This window comes from Hyperolius riggenbachi, chromosome 9 (genome assembly GCF_040937935.1).
Source record: "Hyperolius riggenbachi isolate aHypRig1 chromosome 9, aHypRig1.pri, whole genome shotgun sequence".
Classification (NCBI taxonomy): Eukaryota; Metazoa; Chordata; class Amphibia; order Anura; family Hyperoliidae; genus Hyperolius; species Hyperolius riggenbachi.
The window spans coordinates 273,693,990-273,711,420 of NC_090654.1; the positions used below are offsets into that span (position 1 = coordinate 273,693,990).

The 17,431-nt window shown below is 45.2% G+C and overlaps 1 protein-coding gene across 2 annotated transcripts in view; it reads right to left on the reverse strand.

Moving 5' to 3' along the window:
- Positions 1–3,106, reverse strand: part of TRIP11 (thyroid hormone receptor interactor 11) — a 113,369-nt gene extending 110,263 nt beyond the window's left edge. For both annotated transcript variants that reach the window (XM_068254585.1, XM_068254584.1), the window contains exon 1: positions 2,476–3,106. In XM_068254585.1, the coding sequence (XP_068110686.1) occupies positions 2,476–2,608 (133 nt within the window). In that variant the 5' untranslated portion in view covers positions 2,609–3,106. The remainder of the gene's footprint in view (positions 1–2,475) is intronic.
- Between the last annotated feature and the right edge of the window lie 14,325 nt (positions 3,107–17,431).

Genomic DNA, 17,431 nt, shown 5'->3' on the forward strand with positions numbered 1-17,431 from the left:
CAGACCTTAACTACAGGGTCTGCAATATGGCTTAATGAGGTCAGCAGCAGGTATCTTCGCAGCCGGCCTCCTCTCCAGACAAGCCGAGCAATCTAATCCTCAATTGCAGTGTTTCACCAAAAATGAGGCATGCAAAGAGACAAACGCACATCTAAGCGTATCTACAGCGATTTTAATATCATTAAAAAAACATAAAAGTTTTTAAAAAGTCACTCACATCTGGGCCCTTATGACAGGGACCCACAAGGAAAAACAGCACTTAAAACATAGGACGCCGTCCAGCCACACGTCCGCCTCGTCCGACCGGTTTCACTGTCAGAGTTTCATCAGGGACTAAAAGACAAAGTGGCTGGATATACCCTTTTATAGTATTTACCTTAATTAGGTTGCAAGTGTGCAGGGGAAGCCGCTCCGGAGAACGCCATCAGCACTTCCAGGAAGATGGTGGTGCGCTCCACGCACCATCACTTCCGTTTCCGCCTCCCTATGGGAGCAATACGTATTTCCGGAAATTAGTTACATTCCGTATACAGATACAACCCGTACTTCCGGATGTCTATGTATCCGTATATGGCAAACCTCCAAGTTAGTGGGTGTTAGTGTCTGGAGAGGAGGCCGGCTGCGAAGATACCTGCTGCTGACCTCATTAAGCCATATTGCAGACCCTGTAGTTAAGGTCTGTGATAATCTGGTAAGCGTATTACCTTTATGGTGTTTTCGGTGGTGGACACAAGTGAATTCGCGCTGAAGTGTACTATTTATGTTAATTGAAGACGTTTTGCTGAGACGTTGGACTTTGGCTGCGATATATGTAGTGTTCCACATGTTAAGATTTGCTTGGCTGCGCTGATATTGTTTTTTTGATTTTTTTTGATTTTATTGGTGGTGGTGTAATGGTGTGGAGGATGTTTTCTTGGCACACTTTATGCCCCTTCGTTCCAACTGGGCATTGTTTAAATGTCACGGGGTACCTGAGGATTATTTCTGACCATGTCCATCCCTTCATGACCACCATGTACCCATCCTCTGATGGCTACTTCCAGCAGGATAATGCACCAATGTCACAAAGCTTGAATCATTTCAAATTGGTTTTTTGAACATGACAATGAGTTCACTGTACTAAAATGGCTCCCACAGTCACTAGATCTCAACCCAATAGAGCATCTTTGGGATGTGATGGAACGGGAGCTTCGTGCCCTGGATGTGCATCCCACAAATCTCCATCAACTGCAAGATGCTATCCTATCAATATGGGCCAACATTTCTAAAGAATGCTTTCAGCACCTTGTTGAATAAATGCCAAGTAGAATTAAGGCAGTTCTGAAGGCAAAAGGGGGTCAAACACTGTATTAGTATGGTGTTCTTAATAATCCTTTAGGTGAGTGTATATTGGGGGTCCCCATATATATGGTGATATCAGGGGGGCTGCAAATTGAGGAGTCTCCTCAGCCCCCTTGAGCAGCATGTCTCTGGTTGGGTGGTGACAAATGATATAGTAACAGCAATATAAATATTAGGGTGTATATATATATATATATATATATATATATATATATATATATATATATATATATAGCTCACCTGTCTCCTCAGCCCCCTCCAGCAGCATGTCTCTGGGTTGAGGCATATGATACAGTGACAGCAGTATATATTTTGGGGGTCCCTGTATATAATACATGGTGATATTATATTAGGAGATAGAGATATATATATATATATATATATATATATGATAGGTCTGGTTGGGAGAGGGGGGACATGTTATAGTGACAGAGGTGTGTATATTGGTGATATTAGGGTGTGTGTATAGGGGGTCTCACCTGTCTCCTCAGCCCCCTCCAGCAGCATGTCTGTGGTTGGAGAATGGGCATGTTATAGTGACAGCAGTATGTATATTGGGGGTCACTGTATGGTGATATTAGGGTGTGTATATAGGAGATCTCACCTGTCTCCTTAGCCCCCTCCAGAAGCAGATCTCTGGTTGGGGGGGACATGTTATAGTGACAGCAGTATGTATATTGGGGGATTCCCTGTATGGTGATATTAGGGTGTGTGTATAGGGGGTCTCACCTGTCTCCTCAGCCCCCTCCAGCAACATGTCTATGGTTGGGGGGGGGGATGACACAAGTTATAGTGACAGCAGTATGTATACTGGGGGGGGGGGGGGGATCCCTGTATGGGGATATGAGGGTGTATATAAGGGTCTCACCTGTCTCCTCAGCCCCCTCCAGCAACATGTCTCTGCTTGGGGGGGGGGGGGATGACACAAGTTATAGTGACAGCAGTATGTATACTGGGGGGGGGGGGGGGATCCCTGTATGGGGATATGAGGGTATATAAGGGTCTCACCTGTCTCCTCAGCCCCCTCCAGCAACATGTCTCTGGTTGGGGTGGGGGCATATGATGTAGTGACAGCAGTATGTATATTGGGGATCCCTGTATGGTGATATTAGGGTGTGTATAGAAGGGTCTCACCTGTCTCTTCAGCCCCCTCCAGCAGCATGTCCTTAGTGAAGTTGGAGATGTGGCCTGTCAGGGAGGACAGGCTGCCTCCCACTTGCCCCAGGGATTGGCCCAGGCCAGAGCCCAGCCCTCCCAGCCAGGCCATGGCTGCAGGTTACCCGGGCAGAGCTCTTAGGAAAGTCCGAGGCTTCAGCAGTACGTCCTCCGGGCACAAGGCCTCATAGCCCGGCACACGTCTCCTTGACAACCGCTCACTGCCCGCAGCCCCCGAACACCAGGACAGCCATGACACCGGCCTCTCTATGGTGGCAGCGGAGCGACGTGTACATGGCGCGGTGCATGCCGGGACAGCGGAAGGACCTCCAGCGCAGAGGGGCGGGGCTGCTGCTGACACGTGGCCGGCTACAGCATAACAATATCACGTGGTGACGAGAGGAGCAGGAAAGACAGTAGCATCTGCCCCTAGCAACCCATCAGCAGCAACTGCCCCAGCAGCAAGTCAGTGCAACAGCGTTCCCTAGCAACCATTCAGAGCAGCAACTGCCCCTAGTAACCCTTCAGAGCAGCAACTACCCCATCAGCAAGTCAGTGCAACAGCGTTCCCTAGCAACCCATAAGAGCAGCAACGGCCCATAGCAACTAATCAGAGCAACAGCTTCCCCTAGCAACCCTTCAGAACAGCAACTGCCCCAACAGCAAGTCAGTGCAACAGCTTCCCCTAGCAACCCATCAGCAGCAACTGCACCTAACAACTAATCATAACAGCAGCTGTCCCTAGCAACCCTTTATGGCCCATACACACCAGCTACAAATGTAGCTGGTGGCTAGCACACGGGAGCGTGTGCGCAACAGTTCGTCGCCAGGTCCCTCCGCATACACACTGCGGACGATGGATCAACGGTGCGACGGAAGCTGTCGCCGACGTTCCTCCCCTCTCGCCGGAAGCTCTGTGTTCTGCATAGAGGTTGCTGTCACTAGTCGACATACACACGTGGACTAGCGACAGTTGCGGCGAAGTTGCGGCGGCAACTGTCGCCAGGCGATTGACCGCACCAATCGCCTGGCAACAGCAGCGATGAGCGTTTGGGGTGCGCGCGCCATACTCACGGGTGACCTGTCGCCGCAACACGTATGCGCCACGTGGTTGCGCCGACAATTGCAGCCCGTGAGTATGGGGTATTAGAGCAGCAGCTGCCCTTAGCAACCCATCAGAGCAGCAGCTGCCCCTATCAACCCTAGGGGTGTTCCGTCAAAAGGTACAGAACAGCTTCTAGTGTGAAAAAGCTCTTAGAGCAGGGGATAAATATAAAATAAAAGGTTCAACAGTTCATATATTTTAGCACTCAAACACAAAACAGACTGTGTTATTGAGCAGAGACAAAAACAATAATAACTATGGAATATCTAAAAGTCACTTTTATGAGTAGGAGGATATATTCAATTGTTTATCTCATCAGTTAATTTTCAACTTCCTTCTCCATGCACAAATAACATATTACCAGTGCTTTGATATCCAGGCTTGCTGGAGGTGTAGAATTTGCTGCTTAGTTTCTTGCAGGCTGCCATCTTGCGTTTTGAAAATCCTTGACAGTGTTGCTCGGTTAGTACTTTTTAAAATCCGAATGGATCCGGATTTTCAGATATCCGGATCCGGTTCAGATATCTGAATCCGACCTTTTAGATATCCGCATGAACGCAGATATCCGAACGCATTATCTGTGGATATCCGACCTATTCGGATATCCGGATAGAGAAACCAGAAGTGCCTTTTAAATTGCTTTAAAACCATTTCTAACCTTTAACAACACCTTCTAGCCTCTTACCTTCCTCCTCCTCGTCTTCTAGGGATTTGTAGGATGTCAAAAGCAAGCTCACATACCTTGGCCAGGAATCTAACCCAGGTCCTTTGCTTAGAAGTCAGCTCTCCTCACCACTATACCACCAGTGGCCAGGAATCAAACCCAGGTCAACTAACATTACAGGCTGAAGCCAGCCATTTCACTCATCTCTTCAACTACAAGAAAGGCCCAGGAGTAGTCTTAGCTACCGTAATATCTATGTTAGGGCAGAGGATGGTTTCAATCCATCAACCTCTGGGTTATGGGCCCAGCACACTTCTGCTGCGCCACTCTGCAGTCTGCTTACATTTGTATACAATGTTCAAGTTTAAGAAGGGTACATTAATTCCCTTCACAAAATACAAAAGGCAAGGTTGTCCCTGGGTGGGCTTGAACCACCAACCTATCGGTTAACAGCCAAATGCACTATCCAATTGTGCCACAAGGACTGTGTGTATGTCATGGCTGCTAAATGGCTATCTGGGGTTTTCTTCGGACAACTGTTGAACACAAGATGCAAGGCCATCCTTAGCAGGAAGGGTTGCATGGCCACCTAACTTTTCATCCTTCCCACCCTTGCCCTGGAATCTTCCAGACTTCAAATTGCTGTCCTTTGCTGTGTGTGTTACACCAGCATCATCCAGGGGGGCACATGATCTTTTTGATTCTGAAGTCTTGAATTGAATCTTATAAGCAGTTTCACCATGTGTCCCACTGCTTTCATCTAGCAAATTAGGCAAATAAGCAAGCTCATTTTTCTCTTGGGTATATCACAATGGTACATGCTATACTGGCTTCAGCATGTAGTGCTGTCGGTAGTATAGTGGTGAGCATAGCTGCCTTCAAAGCAGTGGACCTGGGTTTGATTCCTGGCCAATGTATGTAAGCTGGCTTTTGACATCCTACAAATCCTAAAGAGGGAGAGGAGGAGTGTTGGGACTTTTTGCTATCGAACCTGTAATCCGGATTCAGATATCTGGGAGAAATCCGCGGATATCTGGGTTGGCTGTCAAACTATCCGCAGATAGCTATCTGGATTTTTTTAAAAAAATCCGGAATCCGAATCGGATAGTGTAAAAAAGTTCGGATATCTGGGTTACCCGGACAGCCAAAATCTGGATGAGCATCCCTAATCCTGGATATTACAATAATTGCAGAGGCAGAGCTCATAAAGCTACTTCTGATGCCAACAGGGCCAGCGCTACAATATACCGATAGGCAAAGGGGGCAATAGCCCCTGGGCCTCAGAGCCTGTAGGGTCCCCCTTCCCCCAGTATCCCCCATCACCACTCTTAATTTGACTAGCTGAGGGTACCGCCACTTGGTAAGGACTAGTAGCAAGTGTGGGAGGTGGGCCCCTGGGTTAACTTTGCCTAAAGGGGCTCCAAGCTCTGCACTTTGGCTACCCAGACTCTGCTTTATTTGATCTGAGGAAGCGGACTGTGCTCCGTGAAACGTTATCGTTTGTGTCTGATTATTAAAATTTCTTTCTTATATTGGTGTTGCTCCTTCTTAGAGGTAAGACATTTTATGTTTATTACATCCATGGTGATTGTTTGGGGCGCCTTCTCCCACCCAGTAACATTTATGTTGTGCTTTTCTCCTGGCGTACTCAAACAATTGAGCTGCACCACTAGGACGTGCTCTATTACACTATCCAACCACAGCCGCCAGTGTATAAACCAAGCCTCAGTGCTAAAAATGTCCATAGTAAGTAAACAGGGCTGCTCAAATACAGAATCGGGAGACATCCGGATAGTTATATCCGGATATCTCCCAGTTACCTGTGCGGGGGGCAGGGTCAATCTTACCAGTGGCGTAGCTAAGGAGCTGTGGGCCCCGATGCGAGTTTTACAATGGGGCCCCCCAGGCACTCTATACATAACAATTGATACGGCGCACCAAAACCTGCCAATGGCAACTGCAGTGTCAGAGGTGCAAGAAGGGGATGGGGAAGAGCTTGTTAATGTTTACCACTACTCGATGTATATATAGAAGTGATTATTATGAGCACAGGACCAATAGAGAACTAATACTGTAGTTGAGGAAGGGCCCTTCGTGGCCCCTCTGGCCCAAGGGCCCCGATGCGGTCGCTACCGCTGCACCCCCTATTGCTACGCCCCTGAATCTTACCTGTCTGACGTTTTCTTAGGTCTGTCCCTCGGCGCCTCGCACGATGCGCTCCACGCGGCGGTCACATAATTACAAACACTTCCTCCTTCCGGGTTGAAGGAGGAAGTGTTTGTAATCACGTGAAGCACGTGGCGCGCATCGTGGGAGGCGCCGAGGGACAGACCTAAGAAGTAGGTAATATTGAACCCCCCCCCGGCACCGATTTTCATCAGATTCGATAATAAAAATGTGATGGTCGATCAGCCACCTTTACAGGCAGCTTGAGATAAGGTTTTACTACAGGAAAGTTCAAAGGGTCATTAGCTGTGCTTTGTTTTAAGGAGCTTACACACCAAATGCGTCACCTTACATCAGTGGTAACAAAAAGTCGCATGATGTACAACGCACAGCTGATTGATTTGGGATGTCAATTCACTATATATATATATATATATATATATATATATATATATATATATATATATATATATATATATATATATATATATATATATATATATATATATACACATACTCATGTGCCCCTTAAAGGGCAACAGTAGGGCATTTTGCAGAGTATGTATTTTGTACATTACAAATAATGTGGATCTTTGCCCCTGCTCAGAGGCGGACATAGGCCTGTGCAGCCCCACAGGGGCCCCTTGCCCTCTAGGGCCCATGCAGCTGCATCACAGTAAGGGCATGATTATTCTGTAGGCTCTTCCCTGTGTATTTCTCTCTGAGACCCAGGAGAATCAGTGATATTAGCTTGTGGCCCATCCTACACAAGTATGAAATGTGTGTCTACAGAACGTAACCTAGCAGGGCCGCCTTCAGGGCATCACAGGGGGGACTGCTGTATAGGGCCCAAGTGAATCTGGAGCCCGACAAACAGTGCCACACATAGGCTGCCCATTAACCACCTGAGCGGTCTGGACGAGCTCAGCTCGTCCAACACCGCCGGAGGTCGCCGCTCAGGCCCTGCTGGGCCGATTTTCATCAAATAAAAAGCAGCACACGCAGCCGGCACTTTGCCAGCCGCGTGTGCTGCCTGATCGCTGCCGCTCTGCGGCGATCCGCCGCGAGCAGCGGCGAAAGAGGGTCCCCCCAGCCGCCTGAGCCCAGCGTAGCCGGAACAAAAAGTTCCGGCCAGCGCTAAGGGCTGGATCGGAGGCGGCTGACGTCAGGACGTCGGCTGACGTCGATGACGTCACTCCGCTCGTCGCTATGGCGACGATATAAGCAAAACAAGGAAGGCCGCTCATTGCGGCCTTCCTTGTTTATTCTGGGCGCCGGAGGCGATCGGAAGATCGCCTCCGGAGCGCCCTCTAGTGGGCTTTCATGCAGCCAACTTTCAGTTGGCTGCATGAAATAGTTTTTTTTTTATTTAAAAAAAACCCTCCCGCAGCCACCCTGGCGATTTAATCAGAACGCCAGGGTGGTTAATGTGATGAGAGCAGGGTCGGACTGGGCCACAGTAGTACAGTTTTTTTCCCTCGGTGGGCCCTCCCTCCAGGTCTCTGGTGGGCCCCCCACTCCTTGTCTGACAGAGCTCCAATTGCTGCCTGCAGCACAAAAATTCTCTTCTCAGTGCTGTAATCACTCATGCTGAGAGCAGTGGCGTAGCTAAGGAGCTGTGGGCCTCGATGCAAATTTTACCATGGGGCCCCCCCAAACACTCTATACATAACAATTGATACGACGCACCAAAACCTGCCAATGGCAACTACAGTGTCAGAGGTGCAAGAAGGGGATGGGAAATAGCTTGTTAATGATTACCACTGTTCAAAGTATCTATAGAAGTGATTGTTATGAGCAAAGGGCCAATAGAGAGGTAATACTGTAGTTGAGGGAGGGCCCTTCGGGGCACCTTTGGCCCAAGGGCCCCGATGCAGTCGCAACCTCTGCAAAGTAGGACATTACTTTATATTGAAGGAGGGGACTCTATGCTAAGTTTTGCTGGGCAGCAGTGTCTCTGAATTACAATGCTGCTAAGATCATGTACATTTGGCCCAATCCATAGTACATCATGACCACGCCCACCTTCCAGTGCATGGTCACGCCCTTTTTTCACCACAATCATGGGATGTGTGGGCCCCAGGTTGAAATTTCTTTGGTGGGCCCCCAGTGTCCCAGTCCGTCCCTGGGAGAGGTACCAAGATGCTTATCCAGGACTTACCTTAGTCAATTAGTGATTAAAGTAAATCTGAGACAAATGGGAGAAAAATATTTTTACTTACATGGGGCTCCTTCCAGCTCCCTGTAGTCATTTAGCTCCCTCACTACCCTTCTGGTCCAGTTGTGCTCCTGTGAAATCCACAGCATCCGGCTGGGTTGTGGGGCACTGTGCATGCACTGTATAGGTCCGCGTGCCTCCTCCATTGTGCTTCCATAGCTGGGAGTGTTCTGTGCAATGAACTGAGCATACGCAGAACGCTCCCATGTGTGGGCAGAGGAGGGCCCAGTAGGTTGGTCCAAACATTTCTGATGGTGACCCTGTAACCTAGATGCATGCACTTTTATGTTATCAACACAGCTCCCAGCTGTCCCTCTTTCCTCCTCATCTGTCCCTCTTTCAGGACTGTGTCCCTCTTTCTATGTAAAAATGAACCAGGATGGAAAGGACCAGTGTGGTTTGAATTAAAAAACAACACATTTTTCCTATGAAATCTTTATGGTATGCATGACTAGGGGCATGGCTAGAGGTGTAGCAGGGGTGTGGCTTAAGTGTCCCTCTGCCTCATCTCAAAAATTTGGGAGGTATGGTTATAAACATTATTTGGAGCCAACCATAATCTGTTAGGTTTATAGCCTCTCACATGGAGCCCCTTCATTCTGCCCACTGTTGGTTTTGTCCACCACTGACCCTGCTTGGTTGTAAACCTTTTCAATTTGTTCAGTAACAAAATTTGTAAACACATTCCCCCAAAATGTGAGCTTTTTTAATGACATTGCAAAGTGAGAAGTTAAAAAAAAAAAAAATAAACCCCAAGAAATGATTTTCTGCTCACCTCTTCTGTCACACGAGTAGTAGTTTGACCACACCCCTTTCCCAGTGAATTGTGATCCCTTATGGAGTTTTACAATTATGGAGGGGAAAATCTTGCCAATTCTAAAAATATAGGTATTCAAGCTATTTTTCTAAAGCTATTATATGTATTTAAAATTGACCTGAACTCTTGAAAAGGGCATAAGGGAAACGGAGAGAAATTCATCCTGTATGTATTTCGAGAGTTTAGCCTGTCTGATGCCCCCTCATCGGTGTCTAATTATAAGTTGTAATTTGATCTCTCAGCTGACTCCCTCAGCAGAGCAGCTAATTTGGAAACACAGGATGTTAACACTTTGTCTGCTTTCTTGAAAGCAGGAAGTAGACACTGCAGATTTAGACTGGTTCTCACTGCGAGAGCTTTTTAGCACTAATGATTTGAAAAGCTATTGCTAATGCAATGCTTTGGGGTATTCTTACAAAATCATATTGCTCAAGTGAGATCACACTCCTAGCATTACATTAGCTAGAGCTTTTTAAATTACAAACGCTTAGAAAAAGCTCTTGCAGTGTGAACCGACCCTTAAGGCCCATTGACACTAGAAGCGCTTTTCTGAGCATTTTGCGATTGATTCGAGTTTTTAAAATCGCTCCCATTCACTTTCATTAAAATAGCGGTAAAAATCACAGAATCGGAGCAATTTTAAAAACCGCGAATCAATCGCAAAATGCTCAGAAAGGCGCTTCTAGTGTGAATGGGCCCTCATTGCAGGATTTGTATCAGCTGTAACAAAGAAATGTCCATCTTTAAGGCTGGAAACACACTAGGCATAAACGCTAGCGTTGCATAAAACACATTGTTTATGCATACAATGTTAGTCAATGGGCCACATATAAAAGCGCATATTGTATGCTTTTTAAAATGTGTTTTTAAAACCGCTGGTTTTGTTGCATATTTTTCAAACGCGCACATAATGAAAGTCAACGGTGACGCCATGTAATGGGTTTTGTATGCGTTTTCATATGCATTTTTGAAAAATAAACAATGTTTTCTGATGTACTGCCGCTTCCTGACTTCCTAGTGATTTGCAATAGAAATAAGAAGAAACTTGCCCAATTGCGCTCCCCAGAACTGATCTCCATGGTAACGACGGGGGTCATGTGATCTACCGTCAGTGACACCAGCATGTCACATGATAACGTTGTCACCATGGAGATCGATGGAAAGTGCGGTTTGGGTGAGTTATAACCCAATCTATGCCCGTATACTTATTTTTGAAAGGGAGGGAGGAAGACACTCTGGAGACAGAGGAATATGGCCCGATCCAAGAAAAGTTTGCCCACCACCACTGCTCTACAGGATCCAGAGGCTTCCTTCTCTTTAGGCATTTCCTTTTTTACCCAAGAGGGAAGGCTCTGGGTCCTATCGAGCCTTTCTGATCCTCACCTAGGACCCGCGTTCTCCCTCCCCATTAGCAGTCTCTGACCGATGAGTCGGAGACTGCCCTCTTCCTCGGCAGGTGAGCCCTCCTGAAGTCTGTCCGCTCGACACTGCGCAAGCACCCTCTTTTGCACAATCGCCAGAGCCTTCCCTCTCAGGGTTTTTATTAAATATCACGTCAGAGTCTTAGGGCCCATTTGCACTCTTGCGCTTTGTGCCTGCAAATCGCACTTTACTGATCACAGGTGATCAGCAAAGCGCTGCTGCAGAAGTGCTGCTCAAGTAATCCTATGGGATTATTCTCACTGCAGCAATTGTGGCATATTTGCAATTATCACAGATCGCAAACGCGCTACATGTGTTTTCTTGGCGGTTGTAGCTCGATCCTCATTCACTAGAATGAGAATCGCTAATTTCAATTGCCCAAAAAAAAAAAAAAAAATCACAGAATACTGCAGTGCAAAATTGCAGTTGCAATCACTGGGCGATCGATTTTGCATTCGAATGTGAACAGGGCCTCACAGTAGAAGTGGGCTAAGTGACCATTGTTTGCCCTAAGGCAGTGATGGCTAACCTTGGCACTCCAGCTGTGGTAGAACTACAAGTCCCACGAGGCATTGCAACACTGACAGCTCTAAGCATAACTCAGGGAGTCCGAGGCATTATGGGATTTGTAGTTTTGTCACAGCTGGAGTGCCAAGGTTAGCCATTACTGCCCTAGGGCCTACAGCAATTTAACAATGACCACAAATTGTAGCTTTGTACCATGTCTAAATTTGTATTTCCATTGGTATTCCATTAAAAAGGGGACGATTTGATGTGAGGAGCATTCAGAAACACAACCACAAAGGCAATACTGAGACAAATGTTTTTAATGCAGCAAAGAGTGGAATGAACAAGAATCGTACAAACCAAATTCACAATTGTGCAAGCACAGACAACACACGGTGCCAGCAGCATAAACTAACACAGCAAATTAGGTAAGCTCAATGTAAAATCTCTTACAATAACAGCGATCAGCAATAGAAAGTGGAATGGATTACAGTAAGCAGCTGACGCTCTGTGTCTAATAAATAGTAGAATATGCTTTCAATGCTGTATTTATGCAATGGAACTTATAACAGCCGAGCAAAAGACCCAACAGCAATAGTGTCGGTGTAAAGGGATAAAAGAAATCACTGATTTGGATAAGGTATCGCCACCCAGTGTCAGCACTTGGAACTACTTTTCGATATAAATACAGTCCGCTGGGATACTTCTCAACCAACTGTAGACTACAATATTTGCCCAGTTCTTCTTCCCAGCGGGATAAAACTCTGACTTGTGCCTGCAAACAACTTCATCCCCGAGATTTTTTTGACAGTGCTTTGGAACCCATAGTCAATTGGTTGGATTCAGTTGCACTATCAAGCATTGAAATGCTCCAGAAACAGAAAGTTATCACAACTAATTACAGGTGTAAGTCAGTTTGCTTGGTGCAATGGAGAAGGTGATTAGGGTCACCTGATTGAGTTAAGTATTTTTTTCAGCGGATAATTCTTTATCCACCTCAGGAATTTCATTTTTTTATTTTCCCCTTTTTCTTTTTGAACAGTAATATCGTTATTAGCTGTTATAAGATGCACTGAGTAAATAAAGTTGGATTTTTTTGTTTTTGCATGTAATTGAAAGGAAGTGATTTGCCGTACTCACATCTCACAGTAAGTACAATTTCCACAAGTTATTCTCCTGTCACCTAGATGCAAATATTGGATAGTATACGACTTGCTCACAATAGTGCCCAATGCGTTTTAGATTGAAGTGTGAAGACAACACATGGTGCTAACTATAACAAATGTAAAACTTGTCCCTTTATAGTCCAAACACGTAAAAAGATCATCAGCCTATTGCATGACCATGCTGAAACTTTATCACAAAGCTAACACAACTTCAATGATAACATTTGACTTTAATTGACAAAACCCTTGAAGAGTTCTTAACTCCGCCCACCTTCTACCACCCTTTACAAGGGGCCTGCAGTTTCAGTTTCAGACTGGTGGGGGCGCTGTGGGAAGATGTAGTGTTCCCGCCTCAGACGGGAGGTCAATGCCAGAATGCTACAAATCCATTAGCATCTGCCCATTCTAAATGTAAAAAACATTAACCCTAAATCTACATACACTTGTGTGCACAGGAGCACCCTGAAGTGGCTGACCACTTCTTCAGAGATGCGGAGGGATGGATTGCGCTCATCTGATTCACACTTATCCCCCCATTTCCATAGAACACAATGTGCTGCTTTGTCTGGCAGCCAAGCAGCGTGCCTGTACAGCTCTTGTTTGTAAACTTCATAACTACTTGTGGACAGCTGCCCCATGAAAGAAAGAATGAAGACATGCCGACTAGGAGTTACATTTCTTAATTTGAAGTGATGAAGTTCAAGTATGTTATTAAAGTGGGATGGAATTCCATATTAACGTAAAAATAGCATCCAATAAGAAATGACTTAGATTACCTATGTTGATTTTAGTGTTCACTGTCAGATTTAGGATAGAAATGAGATGAAAAAAATAAATAAAATATATATTTCTGCTGGTTTCCAGAATGAGATGAAAAAAATAAATAAAATATATATTTCTGCTGGTTTCCATCTTTACCGTTTCTCTGTGATGCCAAAAGTGACATCACTTCTGCCCTTTTCTCATGCTCAGTTAATTTTTTCCCCATAATGCCACAGCTTACTGTCTCTCCTCTCCTAGACAGCAGGCTTACATCACTGTGTAAACCCTTTGAAAGAAGGAGGGATTCAATTACCTTCTGGTCATAGTGTGCTTATCTTTGAAATGGGATGCTTTGTGTCATTTGCATACTGAGATAAGCTTGTAACGGTACGTTAAAAGAAAAAAAACTAAAAACTTGCCACAATCCCGCTGGCACTGCACAGTTCCTGCAGTCAAGCAACGGCAATCGACCAGGTCATATGAAAAAAAAAAATGGATAGATATGGATCTATTTTAGAAAAAAAGGGGGTTTACAATATTTTTTGGCATTTTTTAATTTTGTTTTTGAATGTTACAACCCCATTTAAACTACGTACACATTAGACAGACATGCTGCTTAACATGATTTCTTAACATTCCTTTTGGATGACAAATCTATAAAGATGTATGCAACTTGACAAGGCAGCTGTTCACAAGTAGTTAAATCTCGTCCACAAACATTTAATCCAATTTGTGTAGCTCAGGCCTTAAACGGCCACTATTCAGACATTTTTAAAATGCATGAGTATTAGTTGAACATTTGTCCCAGAGTAAATGCGCTGTTAATTTTTTTTTCCTATGTCACTTTGAGCAGCCAGTAGAAATTTGACAAATTTTAGACTAGCCCATCCCCTCAGATGGGGATATTCAGTATTTTTTCCTGGAAAGGACTTAAACAATGGTACTGGAAGGTCAGTCTCCTCATGTGCACAGCATTCTCGCAGCTGGCGAGTACCACTGCTATCCAGGGAGTGCTTTAGAAAGTAAAGGTTTTCCCAAGAACTCCCCATGAGGAAATAGATTAGTCAAACATTTGTCAGATCTGTCATATTTCTGCTGCCTAACATAAGGAACATAGGAAAAAAGTACATTTTATCCTGAGAAAATATACAATACGTGAGCATTTTAAATTTCACAAATTTTCCCGATAGTGGTCCTTTAAGATCAAAAGAAGTCCTCTTTTATTCAGGGACCTCAACTTTGCTTGGCATTCTGGGACTTTTCCTTAGCTTGGCATGAAAGGTGTAGACTTGGCACTCTTTTAGGAATGTAATGTGTGTTGGGCACCACACACTGAATAGAACATAAGCGGTCCTTATTTATGGCACATAGGAATTATATATATATAGTATATACACTAACATGAGACCAGATGCTGGTGACTGCACAAAGAATGCATCGTCCCTAAATAGCGATCTCTAGATCTACAGCAACTCCGTGCAGGTTAAAAAAATAACTTTATTAGTTTGATAAAGTGCACAATGGACCTGCACCCGAATGCAGCTTAATGTAAATGATCAACACCAGATGACCCAAACGGTTACTGTCATGGTTACTACCTAAAAGCCCATGCAATGGGATAGGAGTAAATTGCAGCAGTGCAGTTCAGCCGAAAGCACCTGGTGGGGCAGAATCCTGTATACAGGTACTCCTTTCGTTTCCAGCAGTTTGTGCAGGTCCTGTGACCATGACCCATATGCAATTAACTTTTTCTAATAAGTTATCTCCTTGGTGATATTTTACATCTTACCAATAAAATGTTTTTTAAAGGGACCATGAACAGTGCTAAAAAAAAATAAAAAAAAATCTGGACTTACCTGGGTCTTCCTCCAGCCCCCCGAAGCCTGAGAGGACCCTCAGTATCCTCTTGGTCCCCTCCGTGGTCTCACTGGTGATCCCTTCAGCTTGGCAACTTTGGCTGAAGTTATGTGCAACTGCGCATGGGCGGCCCCATGCATCCAGCTCAATCACGAACGTTGCCATCAGCCTCCTTCGCATGCGCAGTTCTCTCTTTCAGACAGGCCGCCCATGCGCAGTTGCTCATGACTTCGGCCAAGCTGCCATTCTATCGGGGTCTCCAGCGGAACCATAGAGGGGTCCCAGAGGACGATTAGGGTCCTTGTGGGCTTTGAGGGTCTGGAGAGACCCCAGGTAAGTCCAGATTTGTTTTTTTACTACTGTTCAGGTTCCTTTAAGCCACCAGCAAGCAAGAAAATATTTTGGATAATTTTGACACGACTTTTTCACCTCCTTTTTGATACTTTTCAATTGCAGAGTGCTGAAACGTTATTTTAAACAGAAAATGAAAAAGTATCTCCTAGGAGAAAACATATGAGAAAAATTGAATTGAATAAGGACCCATATGTTTCATAGGACTGCTAGATGCCTCAAATGCCAGTGCAAAGATCACATTTCCAGCCTCTGTTCCCAGACACCGCTCCATTCACCCTAAGGCTCGGTTCACTTGGGCATGAAATGAGACAAAGCTATCAAAGCATGTATACTTACCTAAAGCTTCCTCCAGGCCCCTGTAGTGTTAGCTCTCTCCGTGTCAGTCTGGTCCCCTCCATGGCGCCGCAATGAAGTCCGCGATCCAGCCAGGCTGCGGGCCACTGCACATGGGCGGTCCCTGTCACGTACATCCCGCCTCCTCCAATCGAAGTTCTGCTGCCAAAAATGTTCTCCACAAGCACAGTTACAGTCTTAACGAACTGCGCTTGAGCAGACGGAACAAAGGGAGCTGGAGAAAGCAACAGGTAAGTATAAATCCTTGTGATAGCTTTGTCTCAGTTACACTTTAAGGAAAAAAAAAATGTACATATCACAAATTTTATATACCGATGTCCTGAATTGACAATCCTAACTGCAGAAAGAGTGATAACTGTTACAAAGTACATCAAATGCACAAAAAGACACCTATACATAAAAAGTACCTCTGAGGTCACATACAGTGATGAATATAAGTGAACTCGTTTAGAAATATACAATATTAACACAGATATATAACCATGAGTCCAAGTCTTAACGGACCCAGACACAGGTATTCAGCTACCAATCTATAGTGTACAACACATTGTTTCCTCCTATCTTGGCACTATGCTAAGTTTCCTGAGACGAAAGCCCTGATAAACCACTCTGGAATAGGAAACCGGGAAAGAAATGTGTGGGTGCATGTAATCTGCCAACGGAAAAAAGAAAACTGATGGAGGTTAACCATTTAGCAGCTTCAATAGCATTCTATCGTTTGAGATAGTTTTGCCGGCAGAACCCAATTTGCTGTAAATTCTTGGAATGCATTCATGTCTCTCTGTTAGCAGAGGATAAAGAAACTGAAAGTAGAAGTCCTCTGTTATTGTCTCACACTGCCCCCTAGTGACAAGTGGCCATAAAAACACGTTACAGCAATACTAATTAGTAGCAAGGAAATGTAACAAATAAAGAAAATTGGCCTGGAGCACTTGCAAGCTTCTAAATAAATTGGCTGCTAATGGGTTAAATATACTCAATATTTGAATTTGAGGTTTTCACCGTCTCACAGCTGAACTCTACTAGGGGGTTGGTGGTGGTTGGGGGGGGGGGGGGGGGGAATGACACAGTAATCTAACTGGACATAGTGAAGAAGACATCTCGCCACTGCAAATGGTGAAAACTGAAATTCCTTTTGGGCCAAGCGGTCCTTTTAAAGAGGATCTGTAACGTTAAAAAAATTCCCATGGGGGTACTCACCTTGGTGGGGAGAAGCCTCTGGATCCTATCGGGGCTTCCCAGTCGTCCTGTGTCCCACGGTGGCGAGCAGCTCGGAAATAGACGATCCCAGTCAGGTTCGCTCTACTGCACAGGCAGGGGCGTATCTGGGTAATATAGCGCCTATGGCAAACACTGAAATTGCGCTCCCCCCCTCAGTTAGAGCCCCCTTCCCCTCTAAAAATAGCATCATTTCTTGTGTACATGTGTTATGGTTGCTTGTGTGTTTTGGTTCAGGATATTGCTGAAGTTACTTTTTTGGAAATTGCTCGTTATTCACCCTCTGTCCTCTGTTCTAACACTAAGCAAAGTGCGTCCTACATGC